General features: G+C 38.5%; 1 protein-coding gene across 6 annotated transcripts in view; it reads left to right on the forward strand.

Annotated features, from left to right (window-relative positions):
- The window catches only part of ERCC6L2 (ERCC excision repair 6 like 2), a 186,402-nt gene that overhangs the window by 90,048 nt on the left and 82,348 nt on the right, over positions 1–14,006 (forward strand). For 5 of the 6 annotated variants that reach the window (XM_069088008.1, XM_069088013.1, XM_069088009.1 and 2 more), the window contains 3 exons: positions 860–940; positions 3,178–4,366; positions 8,174–8,328. In XM_069088008.1, coding sequence (XP_068944109.1) covers positions 860–940; positions 3,178–4,366; positions 8,174–8,328 — 1,425 coding nt within the window. Of the gene's footprint in view, positions 1–859; positions 941–3,177; positions 4,367–8,173; positions 8,329–11,437; positions 11,905–14,006 lie in introns of those variants that run through there. The other variant, XM_069088014.1, reaches the window with a different exon arrangement.

The raw sequence follows: 14,006 nt of genomic DNA on the forward strand, positions 1-14,006 counted from the left end.
CTGCACTGAAGGAGCTCACATTCTGATGGGGAATGCAAAAGATGGAAGGCTTCGCCAGCAGGTCATATGTAAGGTTCTTGGTTCTTTGGTGCAGTGACAAAGCAGACAGTAATATTCTTTATGATGTCATTGCCGCTGATGCAATCCTAGCAGTTTCTGATGCTAAATCATTTGATGGTGCCAAGGACTTTGGCAATAAAATTTTTCTTTTCTGAGTCATCAATAGATGTGTCTCTAGCACGTGCAGAAGTAATCAGGCTGAAGGGATGGTAGCTGTGGGCACTGGACTGTAAGCCTTGCTGTTCCCAAAGCTCTTGGGTTCAGGTCCTGGGCTATGCCTGTCTAGGAGGTGGTGATGACAGTGGTTCAAACTGCCTGGCACATGCTGCCTCCTGCCTCTTCCACAAGGTGCCCTAGCGTGGCCTGCCTGCTCTGTGGACTTTTTAGCAGTAATTAGGATTGCTTATAATTAGTTAAGATTCTTGTAGGCATAGTAATTTTCTTAATTTCTCTTTTAAATTATGTGTAACTGTTCATTATACATGGCTGTACATTAATATTTTCACTTGGATAATTCCATGATGCTTTTAGTGTTAAATGAAAACTGTACCTGTTTTACTATGCCTACACAGTGAAGGTTTTAAAATAACAAAGTTTAAAGCGTCTACAAACACTATATGTTTGCAGTGTAATTTGCAAACTGAAGAAGAATGTTGAGGGAAAAGGCAGACTCACTGAGTTTCTCTGTCTTAAGTCTGAGAATTAGCAAACCAGTTCTGTTGCTGATCTGCTCGTTTTTATTGCATAGTTTGCATAGCTTTCTCTAAGTGATTTGCATTCTCTTTTGTGGCTGTTGTAGAGGGAAGGCCAAGTGGAAGCAGGGGTCATGACAGCCACTACGTGGTTGAAAGAAGGACCTCCAGCACACAGATTAGAAATGGTGAGTACTCTTTGGGTTTGCGCCCCAGAATACATAAACGTGTATAGCTGGAGACTTTTCTTTTTTCCTTTCTTTTATGTTTATGTGTGCCAAGAAAAATCTTTCATATTGGTGAGAAAATAAAAATACTGTTTAAAGTTCATTCCAGAAAAAATCAGAGAAATATGGTCACACAAATTTTAGTAAGACTTTGTCATTCACACCAACTTTCCATTCTTGAATTTTCAGCAAATATTAGAACAACTTTGAGCTAAATGCATTTATAGCAGAACTTTGAATCAAATGATGAACCTCAGATTAAATTTTGAACTGTGCTTATTTAAATCACTACCAAACCTTAAGATCCTTCTTTTTTATTGAAGTACGAATTGATACAGAATTTTAAAAAGAAAATCTAGCGAATCAGTTCAAACTGACAGCCAACATATATTTTCTAAAAATGGATCTTTTGATTCGGAGACTATTGATTTGATTTCATTTTTCAAGTAATTTCAAATATAATGATGGTTCTTTTGCTTTGAGTCCCAAATATAAAAGTAATCTGATCCAGTGAGTGCTTTGGGAGATAATCATCGTTCCCATTACTAGTACATTCATGTAACAATGATCATTTATCCTTCAAGTTTAAATGAAATTAAAATACATAATGATTTCCAAGTGCTGCCCAAAAAAGAAATTTCTGTTTGCACTTCACAGTAAATTGATGTTTATAAATGAATTTGATATTTGGGATGGGCATTGTATACTGACATCATCCTGTGAAACATAGATGTTTTTGGAAGCATAATTAGGTGATAATAACAACAACATGGTATAGTGTAAAGAACACTAGAGTCACGAGACCTGAGTTCAAATCCTACTTCTGACACGGAGAAACTGTGTTAATTTTAACAAGTCACTTAATCTCCTTTGTCTTCCGTTTTCTTAACTCCAAAATGAAGAAATTGGACTAGATGACCTCCTAGGTCCTTTCTGATTCTCTCTCCATGACTCTATATAAATATTAAACTCTTGAGAGTTTTCTGGTACAGAAAATATCTTTAATTCAAGCTTTGCTACTGACTAAAAACTTTACCAATGATAGGGTAAAATTTTGGACTTAAATTTGTTGTAGAACTTAATTCCTAATATCTTTAGATTTCATTTACTAATAGTAGCCAGGAGGAGTCTATGGATCTTGTTCTTTTAACCAAATTTCCGTCATCTTTGTGTTTTGATTGTTTTGGCTTGTGAACTGTTGTAACTTAAGAGTATTTGATGTTTGAAAACTTGCCTGGAAATTTCTTCTAAACTGAATTAACCTCTGAATATTATTTATTTCCAGCTCTTTAGATTGGGAACTTTGATTTCCATATCCTAAAGGGTTGGTCCCTCTGCTGTGGATTTTCCCTACAAATAATTAAGTACGCTTTAATAGACGAGACTGGAATGATGCATTTTTAAATGTTCATTTTCGAAATGTTAAACAAATGAAAGCTTTTCACCAACATTCACATATATTATATCTACCTGCATTTAACTTAGTTTTTAGTAGGCTTTTCCATTTAAGTCGTATGAAAAGGTTAGAAATTTTACACCAACATAAGACTCTCTAATGGATGGATCATAATGTCATAGATCTAGGGATGGAGGGATCTAGGAGACTCTAATTTATCCTCCTTTTTTGCAGTTGAGTAAACTGAGGCATAGAGAGATTAAGTGAGTCGCCATTGATCATACTGGTAACAAACAGCAGAGCTCGAATTCAGACTCAGATCCTTTGACTCCAAGTCCAACATTCTTTCCATTGCAAAGCCCTGCCTCCTCTTAGACACCATGCCCAAAGTCACGAGAAGCTGTCGGGCTGCCCAGAAGGTGGGGACGATATGTGAGAGTCTGTGGACAAGAGGTGCCAGGGCTGGTTGTCATGGATGGGTATTGATAGGAGTCACCAGAGGGAATGCCCACATCAGGAAGATCACTGACACTTGTAAGTATTTCCCTGCTACGTTAACAGACTTGAAGTAGCGTATTTGTAACTAAAACTTAAGTTCCGCTGCTACTGTTACTTAGCCAGGCGCTTCCTTTAGTGAAATAAAAATGACTAAACCTCAAACACCACGTGAATAAGCGCGGATGTCTTGTTGGTGCTCTGATTGGTCGTCAAGAGGAAATGGCCGTTGGTAATGATGACGAATTGGGACGTTGTCCCACATGTTCCCATTGTTCTTTCTTCTTTTTCCTCTTTTCCAATTTAGAACGCAGATCCTGAGTGTCAAGGGCGTAAAAAACAAGGAGAATCTGAGGCAGCCGTGGAGAAAGACGCGTTTGATCTCTCCTGCGACTTCAGCGATGAGGAGCCCCCCAGGAGCTCACGGACACAAACGGCTGCCAACCACACGGCCCATAAAAGTAACACTGCGCTTTCTGCAGGACAGCTTACGTTACTGCAGTGTGGTTTCTCTAAGTTTTTTGAGGAAAAAGGTGGTTTATTTGAGGATAGTGATGACAATATTGATTCTAATGATGACAGTTCTGACGATCAGTCACTGCTCCCCCTGGCAGAAGCAGAAGATAAGAGAGTCAATGACCGTCAGAAGAGTCAGAGCCCTGGCAATACTTTGTTTCATCAGGAGATAACCAGCAACCTGAAACAGAAAGAAAAAATTAAGCGTCAAAGGAAGACGGAGACTCGAAAGTGCAGTGTTTCTCCCGATTCTGATAGTGAAAGGGACTTACAAAATAAAGATAAACATCTCTCTGCTTCATCTAAGACCACAGAGGCAGAAGATAGTTCAGATGCTAGTGATGTCGTCTTTCCAACACAATTTACAACTGAAAGTTTACTTTCCCCTAAGAATGAAGAACAAGTGTTTGATGAATCTGAAAATTCCAAAACAGAAAACCCCTTTAAGATGACGACCAGTGTGGACCATTGGTCAGGTTCCAAGAAATCTGGCTTCAGTGTAAATTATTCAGCTTATAAAAAAGTAAACCATCCACAGAATATTGTCCAAAAATCTATAAAGGAAAGGAAAAGTGTAAGTGATATTAGTGATGAATCAGATGATATTGACATATCCTCAGAATCAAAGATAAAAAAGAAAACAATTAATTCTCTTAAGTTTAAACCAAAAAAAGGAAGCAAAATGAGGCTTCATGACAAGCTGGAAATAAGCCAGCTATATTCAGGAAATTTAGAAGGTAGCTCCCAGAATATAGATGATTCTTCATCTTCAGATGATGATTCAGCAGCCAGTAAAATCGCTTTCTCCAAACAAAGTCATAGGCAAAAAAGTAAGAAATGCAGACTTTCTTTTTCAACAGAATCTTCTAGCTATAATAAAAAAAATACCAATTTTCCACAAAGAGAACCCAAAATTCTTTCAAGTGAAGACAGTGACATTGTTCAAGACCAGAAAGGAGAATCCATGGATAACTTTTTAGGTGACTATAAATTTACTCTGAAGATTTTTGTTAAAATGTTTGTTTACAGCATTAGAAATTCTCTCCTAGCACCCTTATCCAGTTTCTGTGGCTTCAGTTTTCAACTCTATGCAGGTGACAGAATCTCAGAACTGGACATTACCATCTATTTCAATAAGTATGTGAACAAAAATGACTTCTACAGAGTGCTCAGCAAGTGGTTATACAGCTTTTGCTTGAAGATTTCTAGTTAGGAGGAATTTTTCTACCCAGTCCACTCTTGGACAGCTGTCACCAGTAGGGAATTTTACCTTCCATCAAGCCTAAAGTTGTTTCTTTGTGACTTTTTCCTACTTCTTCTAATTGCGCCTTCTTAAGCCGAGACTCTTACAAGTTCTGATATTTCATGATAGTCCTTCAGATAGTTGAAAACAGTTTTATGGCCCCCTGAGTCTTCTCTCTTCCAGTCTGAACATCCATAGTGTTTCAGATAATCTTTGTATGGTGTAATATCATAGGATCACAGAACTAGAGCTTGAAGAAGACTCAGAGGCCATCTAGTCCAGCTCTGTCGTTTTGGAGATGGAGGCCCAGAGAGATTGGCCATTTGCCCAAGATAATACAGGTACTAAGAATACAGAGGCATGAATTAGACCTAGGCCTTCTGATTTCAGAACCAGTGTTCTTTCCATTGTATCATGTGGCCTCCCATTTGAGGGCCCCTCACCACCAGTCACAGCCCTCCGAATGCTCTGCAGATTATAACCTCCTAAAATTCTGTGCTTCGGACAGTGCTGCCGATGCTCAGGGCAGAGCACCACAGCACTTGGACTTCTTCCGTCCTGGATCCTATGTCTCCCTTAATGGAGCCCAAGGTCTCATTTTGTTTGTTTGTTTTTAGCTGCCACATAAAGCTGTTAACGGACAAATTGATGTCCATCTGTGTTTTCCTCAGTTTGTCCTTGCGAAGTTCAACTAGAGAACTTTACATTGGTCTTATTTTTTTATTACTATATTGGCCCCACATCCTAATCTGTCAGGATCTTTTTTGATCCCGTCTCTGTCACCCAGTGTGATACTCATCTCTCCTAGCATTAGATCCTTTGGAAGTATGATGAGCACGCAGTCTGTCCTTTAGCCAGATCACTGATCACAACCTGTCCTTTACCCAGATCACCGATCACAACGGCAGGCGGGCCAGCTTCAGACCCCTCAGCTGCTCTGCAGCTAGAACTTCCCCATATTGGCACTGAACCATTTTTTGAATTCAGTTGTCCACCTAGTTCTACCTAGTTGTTCTTGGATCTTCACTCTCAATGAAGCTTCTTTTTAACAGAAATACATGAAATTTTTCTTCAAGACCTAGAGAAATAGATTTGGTTTTATGTTAGTCAGCAAGCATTTATTGGGCACCTACATGTGCCTACTCTGCCAAATGCTGGTGATAGAAAGAAAGGAGAAAGACTACCCAGGCTGTCAGGGAGCTCCCAGGCTAATGGGAGAGACAGCGTGCAAGCACTTGTGTACGAGGAAGGTGTTCAGAGAATAAGCCGGAGATGATCAGCAGAGGGATGATCAGGAAAGGCTTGTTTAGCCAGAGAAGAAAGCCTAAGTGTGGAGGGAGAGGATTCTAGGGATGGCGGTAAAGCCAGTGAAAATGGTCAGTCAGGAGAGGAAGAGCAAATAAGCCCATGTCACCAGGTCACAGAGGTCATAGAAGGGAGTAAAATGTAAGAACACTTTAAAAGCCAAACAGAAAGTTTTGTATCTGATTCTGGAGGCAGTAGGGGGCCACTAGAGGTTTTTGAATGGGCTGGGGTGGTGATAACGTCAGACCGTAACTTTAGGAAAGTCATTTTGGTAGTGAGGGGGAAGAGGATCAAGAGTGGAGAGAGGCTGGAGGCGAGGAGGCCACAGAAAAGGCCATTGCCATAACCCAGGCATTGAGATGATGAGGGCCTGCTGCAGAATTCATCCAAGAGGAATTTGGGGGAGAAAACTTTTATTGAGGCACATGAGTATTTCAAGCCATTTTAGACGTCATGTGAAGGGCACCATGACCTACTCAATAAAAGGGCTCTTCGGCAGTGGGCGAGACCACTTAGCCTCTCATTGATCTGTGCTGAGGGGAAGAATTTCCACACCTGGGGTTCCCCACACTATTAGAATTACAAATCAGGACCAAAAATTTAAAAAGTATCACAAATACTTAACAAAATTGTTTGGAGTTTTAGAACCAGGGTGATGAATATACCATGCATGTTACAATGCTACATGATGACTTAAAAGTTTTCTTTGATTGGAAAGATTTACCATTCTTCTTTAAAATTACCTTTGTTTTTCTTCTTTCAAATCACAAAAAATTAAATGGCTTCTTTTTATCTTTCTGGATGTTAAAATTGGTGAATTTTAAAACCAGAAAATATGCTTGAGAATTCTATGGGTATTTTGTGGTTAAACTTCATAGCAGAGTGATTTGAAAATGTAGGGGGAGTATCAGTTACAGTTTTATCCATTCCACTAAAACACTTCATAGTTTTATATGATTGTCAGGTTCTGTTTGAGAGGCCTAAAACTGAAATAGTACAGTGTTTTAGGTCAGGATAGTGAGTTCATTGCCAGAGCTGTTGGAGGGAGCGTTCATATATTCTGGCTCTCTCCCTATCATTTATGTCCATAATTTAAGAATAAATTATAGGTGTCTACAAGCAAAACAATAAAGAGTTTAGCCATATTTAAACTTCTTTCAGATTTTTTTTCATTTCCTAAAATGTTACCAATCTTGACATTTTCTGGGCATGGGTACAAAAAAGATAAAATGTAAATAATAAAGTTGAATAAAATCAATCAGACAAAACTCCCTTAACCATAAACCTTATGCTTCTGTTGTCACTATATCAAGAACATACTAAACAAAACAGATGAGTCCAATGCTGTTCTTTAAATGAAATGCATTCCTACTACCATGAATCCTCTGTTGGCCAAAGTGGGCCTCAGTTGTGAAGGTTAGCACCGTGAACAAAATTGAATTGCTGGAAACGGGCTTCTTTGACCTAAACAATTTAAAATGTCAAGAAAATAAGAAAAATTTAAAATGCATACTAAGCATTAGAATTATGATTTTTGAGTAATGACCTGATTGTTTCATTAGGGAATCAACAATAAAAAAATTATAATAATAGGTTAATTGATGCAACATTAGTTTTTTGGGTTTTTTAAAAGCATGTAAGATAATCTTCTCTATCCATTTTATGGATTTTCCTGTAACCTATGTCTACAGTGCATTTTCCTACATCTTCCTTCAAGACTCATTTAGATACTGCCTCCTCCAAGAAAGCTTTCCTACTTCACCCCTTTCTCCACTTCCCCTACACCAGAGCAAAAATGTCTCTTTCTTCACAGATTTCTTATAAAACTTCTTCTAATTTTCTCCTTTGTCATTCTATTCAACCATGTGTCATATTAATTGTAATGTTTATTGAATCCTCTTAATACAGTATAAGATCTTTATAGACAGGAGAGTCTTCCTATTTTTTGTAACCCTGGTATAGCCCCTTGCACTTAGAATAGGGATTGTGACTGGATCTGGGATTTCATTGACGTAGGGATCTCCTGGGTAAGGTAATTCCCTCTACCAGTGCAGGTCAGCCCTTCTGTCTTAGAGAGTGAGGTCCCAGGGTCACACAGTCAGTATGTATCATAAGCAAGACTTAAACCCAGGTTTCCTTTACGTACAGTAAGTGATAAAATGTTTGTTGATTTATTAAATTGAATTTTGGGGAGGTAAAGACCAAATTCATCTAATGGGTATCTTTGATCACTTCTCAGATGGTGTTCAAGAAGTGGCCTATATCCATTCCAACCAGAATGTGATTGGATCAAGCAAAGCAGAAAATCATATGAGCCGATGGGCCACACGTGATGTGTTTGAATTGAAGCAATTTTCCCAGCTCCCTGCTAACATAGCAGTATGCAGCACCAAGGTAAGAGGGCAAACAGCACCTTTAAGCTACTCTATAGGAACCTGTTTAGTTATTGTTCATACAGACTTACTGATAAAGTGATTGCTATAAGAACGGAAAGACCTACATATGCCTTCTAGAAAAAGGTTTCTGAACCCAAACTATACTACTTATCAGATAAAGCATCTATATTCCCATTTACAGACCTTATGGCACCCAGCGCTTTGAGTCAGATAGCTCTCATGAGCAGAGCCATGAGTAGGAAAAGGTAACTAGGGTTTTTCTTAGGTGAAAAAGAGAGAGACATTTCTCTTCACAGCCAGTCTTTCAGCCAAGGGAATGGTAGATCAAGGATATTCTCTATTACTGACAGTTTTTCCAGGCACAAGGAGCAGGTAAAGATAGGGTCTGATGGAAAAAATGTCATTCCTTCAGACCAGGATCTGCTGTGACTCTAGAAGAGGGGCATCACCACACCTAGGCATCTCAGAGATGACTAGGAGATGAGTTGATGATTTCCAGGACTGCTCCATGGGGAGGGGGCCCTCCAGGCAGTGCCATTGGTAGGTAATGGAGCGATGCCACGTTTACGTCTGGAGAATGTCCTGGTATAATTCCAAAGCAGTCCTAGGACAAGCTGTCTAGAAAGTGGTCCCCCAAAGGGCTTCTCCCACAACTGAATTTTCCCCAGGCACCAGGACTCCTAGTTAGAATTCCATTATTTATATCAGGTAGTGGGGACCAACAACTGGGGAGAAGGAAGAATGCAGGAATGAAGGGTTTAGGATTCAGAAGAAGGAATGGCAAAAATATTCAGTACTTTAAATTAATAGGTTGTAAGAGGCAGCTAGATGGCTCAGTGAATAGAGTGTTGGGCCTTGAGTCAGGAAGACCTGAGTTCAAGTCCAGCCTGACATGCTCATTGACTGTGTAACCCTAGGCAGGTCATTTCACCTCTAATTGCCTTAATCCTCTGGAGCAAAGCATTCCAGCATCTTTACCAAGAAAACCCCTTCAGGGGGTCACGAAGAGTCAGACGTGACTGATCAGTTGAACAACAAGAAGAGATAAGAACCTTTGGTAGTAAATGGGAGAAGAAGAAAAAACGTTGTATGCTCATAAAAGTCTGCTCCTGGCCAGTGGTTGGGAAACACACATCTCAGAAACTGTCAGACATTAAAGAAATGGCTTCAGCTAAGTTAAAAATCCTACATAAACATCTCTCTCTAATTCTGTAGATAATTTTAAGATGTAACAATGCCCAAACATACAAAATGAAATAAAAACCTTATTTAATATTTCAGATTATTTAGCACACAATCAACTTTTTCCAGAGCTTCCTACTTGCAATAGAATCTATGGTTAGGTTTCCATTAGGTGATTTCATCTAATTAAATGAATAGACATTCTCCTTACCTTCCACTGAATTACCTTACATCCTAAGCATCAAAATTGTTTGGGTTAGCAGCTTTGTGATGCTGACTCATTTTTCTTTTGATCACTTATGTAAATTTTTTTTTAATGACAAGACTTAACGTTTGAACAAAATACTTCTTAATTATATGTGGTAATCAAAAGATTAAAGTTAAAAATCTGTTAAGTAGTATTATTCCAAATTAAGAGAAAAAGGCACAAACATAATAAAATTACTTTGAGTTAGACTTGTTGCTAGGAATGGAGTAAAGAACCCCCAGCTTTCAGGGCCATTTCCACCACCATAAAGCAGCATTCCCAGAATTGTCTCAAGGACAAGGACCTTCTTTAGAAACTAACTGAGAAGGTATGAGAAGTAAACAAAAGACAGGCACAAAAATTCTTACTTGCAAGATAGCTAATAACATGTCAACATTTTTTTAAATTAAGAATTTATTTAACTAAGGCTTTTAAAAAACTATGTACTGTTCTTCTTTGCATAAATTTTCTATTTTTTTCCCCAGAATCAGTCATTAAGCATTTATTAAGTGCCTACCTGTGCGAGACCTTAGGGATGCCAAGAAAAAGTTAAATTAAACCTCATCCCTATTTTTCTTTATAATTAATAATTATTGATTGTTAACAATAACAGCCAATAGTTAATAATAGCTAGAATTTACATAAAACTTTAAAGGTGCAAAGTACTTTACAAATACTATCCCATTATATTCTCACAACAACCCTGAGAACTAGACACTAACACAAACACATTTTTGTAAGAAAAGGTCAAATCCTTTGGCTGACCTCTCCAGCTCTTTGCAGTCTAGCTTCTCCAGAGTCAAGACCCAAAGATCTTGAATGACCAAATATTATCATCTTTTTTCAGTCTGTGTCCTTCTTTTCCTGCCTGTTGCATTTGACGCTCCTGAGAATCTCCTCCTTGACATTCTGTTCTCTCTGGGCTTTTGTTAGCACTTTTTTCCTGGTTATCTTCGGCTCGCCAGGCTCGCTCCCATACCTGCCCAGTCAGCTGCCAGACATTCCCTTTTCCACGTCCATGATCGTTGAAGCCCTGCTGTCTGCTCACACAGATACACTGTTAGTTTGGGCCTTCATCTCCTCTTGCCTAGGTTATTGTAATAGACTCCTAAGTGGTCTCCCTGCCTCGAATGTCTTTGTCCTCCAGTCCATCCTACCTGTTTAGGCCAAAGGGATTTTCCCCAACTGCAGATCCGGATGTCACTCGTTACTCAGTGAACTTCAGTGGCTTCCTGTGACTCCTATGTCCAAATATAAACTCTGTTTAGCTTTGAAGCCCTTTACAACTTTGCCCCAATATTTCTTTAAAATCTCATCGTACTTCATTCCTTCATTCTGTGCTTTACAATTCAGAAAAATTGGCCTTTTCTCTTTTCAGCTACATAACTCATCATTCCATCTCTGTACCTCTTGCTTAGAAGGTTCTCCCTTCAAGACACAGTTCAAGTGCCACTTTCTATGTATAATTTTTCCTTATTCCCTCAAATTCTTGTCTTCTCCCTCTCAAACATCTGTAAAATATGTATAATAACAGCTCCTTTTTTTGTTTGTGGGACTTATGAGATAATGTATATAATATGCTCTGCAAATTTTAAATTATTATGTATGTCCGCTAATATGATTTACATCTATCTTGGTAATTCATTGCCTGAAAACAAATGCATCTCTAAATGTTTAGGAGAAGGATCCCGTAGTTGACTATGAAGAACGGCAGCAACAAAAATCATGACAGACATTAAAAAAAAACACAGTCTGCAAAATAACTGAACTAAATTTGCATTTTACATAATCCTTACATTTCCACCATAATCCACGTCCCATCTACAGCAAGCTTGTGTGTGTGGATCTGGAGGGACAAAAAATCTGGATGATCACACCACCTTTGTGCTGTGTGATCTTGGATAAGTCACCTACTCCTCCCTACCTCCCACCTTCACCTTTTCTGTAAAATGGGAATAATGATACTTGAACTAACTGCGTCACAAGATTATAAGGAGAAGCTAATGAAATAACACAACCATTTGAGGGTTGCATCTGCTGTGAAGTATAATATTTTTCCTCATTAAAAAAAAAAAGATCTCTTAAGAGGTTTTTCTTCTGATTTCCACCTCTTTTCTTTTCTTTTCTTTTTTGGAGGGCAATTGGGATTAAGTGACTTGCCTAAAGTCACATGGCTAGTAAATGTGTCAAGTGTCTGAGGGCAGATTTGAACTCAGGTCCTCCTGACTCCAGGGCCTGTGCTCTACTCACTGTGCCACCTAGCCGCCCCACCTCTTTTCTTAATATAGAAAAATTCCACATCTTCTGTTCTTGGAAATTCTGTGATTGCTCTATGGTGATAATAATAAAAAATCACTTTGTGATTTTGTTATAGAGAATAAATTAATTTTAAAAAGCATTTGTGAAGTAATGACTCTATGTAAAAAAAAAAACACTGAGCTAAGAGCTGGAGATAGAAAAGTACAATAATGCATGTTCTCCAGGTGCTTTCGTTCTGATAAGGGGCGGGCACAACCTGCAGGAAGTCTGAGCTGGAAGTCAGATAGAAAGTCCTTTTAAGGTGCTTCAGGAAGGCACTGGTAGTAATGAATCATCTCTAGTGGCATTTCCATTGAACCACAAGACAGTCTGAGTTTTGGAGCAGTGAAAGGCTTCTTTTATACTTCTTCAACAGCTGCGGCTACTGAGGCGGCTGCCCCTATGAAACCAGTCCCTCCCCAAGGTTATTCCCATGCATGTGATGGATGGCTGTAGGGGGTAGGCCAGAAATGAACCTGGTGCTCATAGGGAACAGCTTGTTCCAGAACTATTGGGCTGACCTGCTTCTTGGTGGCAGTTGGTCCTGGTTGGTGTTGGTGCTTAGAATAGTTATTTATCTCTGGCTTTAATTATTATTTACCATCTACAATATCAATGAATGAAGAGTCAGCAATATCCATGAAGCTTCCAATCTCTAAATATCCTTTTCTTCATGCGAATTTATTTAGCTAGGAATGAGAATAAACAAAACAAAAAAAGACCACAGAATATTTCTCAATGTTTTTGTTTTTTGTTTTTTTGTAGTTTTGTGTAATTAACCTTTCAATCTGTGGAACGAGAATCATCTCTTGGTTTTCATTTAGATTATTTTTTTCATATTGTTGTCAAAGAATTAACTGAGTGCTCTGCATTTTCCTGGCTTAGTCAAAGCATTTTTTCTTAGCACACAAGGAGAGAATTAGATTGTGGACACAAAAACAAATCTCACAGTCTCATTTTCTCCCCAATTGAAGTATGGTTGACCAATTTCTAGTCTTATAGCTTTGTTGAGAAGACAGAGAATAAATTGGAAGTTAAAAGAGCTAAATATGTTAAAAAGGTTAAAAGAGTTAAAAGATGAGTTTAGGTAATTCAAGGGTAATACAGCGCTAAAACTACCAAGTATACAGTTAGGAGATTGATGAAAAGGTAATGTGATTGGAACAATATAGGAAGAATACTGAAAGTTGCACAGATATTTTCTGTTGTCCTGCCCAGGGAGAACATTCTTTCCCATGGAAATACATTTCCCTAGTTTCTTCATATTAGCAATAACTGTTCTACCCACTTGCCAAGAAAGCTCTGTGCACAGTATTGACGTGCTGTAGTCCATGGGTTCACAAAGAGTTGGACACAACTGAACAACAAAAAGTCTACCCACAGGCCTTTATGTTAATGTCACACTTTGTGGTGTTGTCACAGAGCACAGAATTTAGATAGGTCTATAGTACTGATTCTATATTATGTACTAGAAATGAAGTTAGTATAACTTTTCTACCTAAAATTAATAGAATTACTTCTTTAAAAAATAGATTGATAGAAAATTCAAATCAAAACAACGCTTACATATCTCATGACACCTATCAGATTGGCTAACATGACAAAACAGGAAAATTATAAATGGTGGAAAAGATGTGGGAAAATTGGAATACTAATGCATTGTTGGTGGAGTTGTGAACTGATCCATCCATTCTGGAGAGCAATTTGGAACTATTCCAAAGGGCTATAAAACTGATCTCCCAAAGAGATCATAAAAATGGGAAAAGGACTGACATGTACAACAAGTACTCATAGCAGCTCTTTTTTGGGTGTCCGAGAACTGGACATTGAGGGGATGCCCATCCATTGGGGAATGGCTGAACAAGTTGTGATATATGGATGTAATGGAATATCATTGTGTTACAAGAAATGAGGAGCAGGTGGACTTCAGAAAAACCTGGAAGACTTGT

This window comes from Petaurus breviceps, unplaced genomic scaffold, assembly GCF_028583685.1.
Source record: "Petaurus breviceps papuanus isolate PSGF00001 unplaced genomic scaffold, PetGlider_PUasm1.0 183, whole genome shotgun sequence".
Classification (NCBI taxonomy): domain Eukaryota; kingdom Metazoa; phylum Chordata; class Mammalia; order Diprotodontia; family Petauridae; genus Petaurus; species Petaurus breviceps.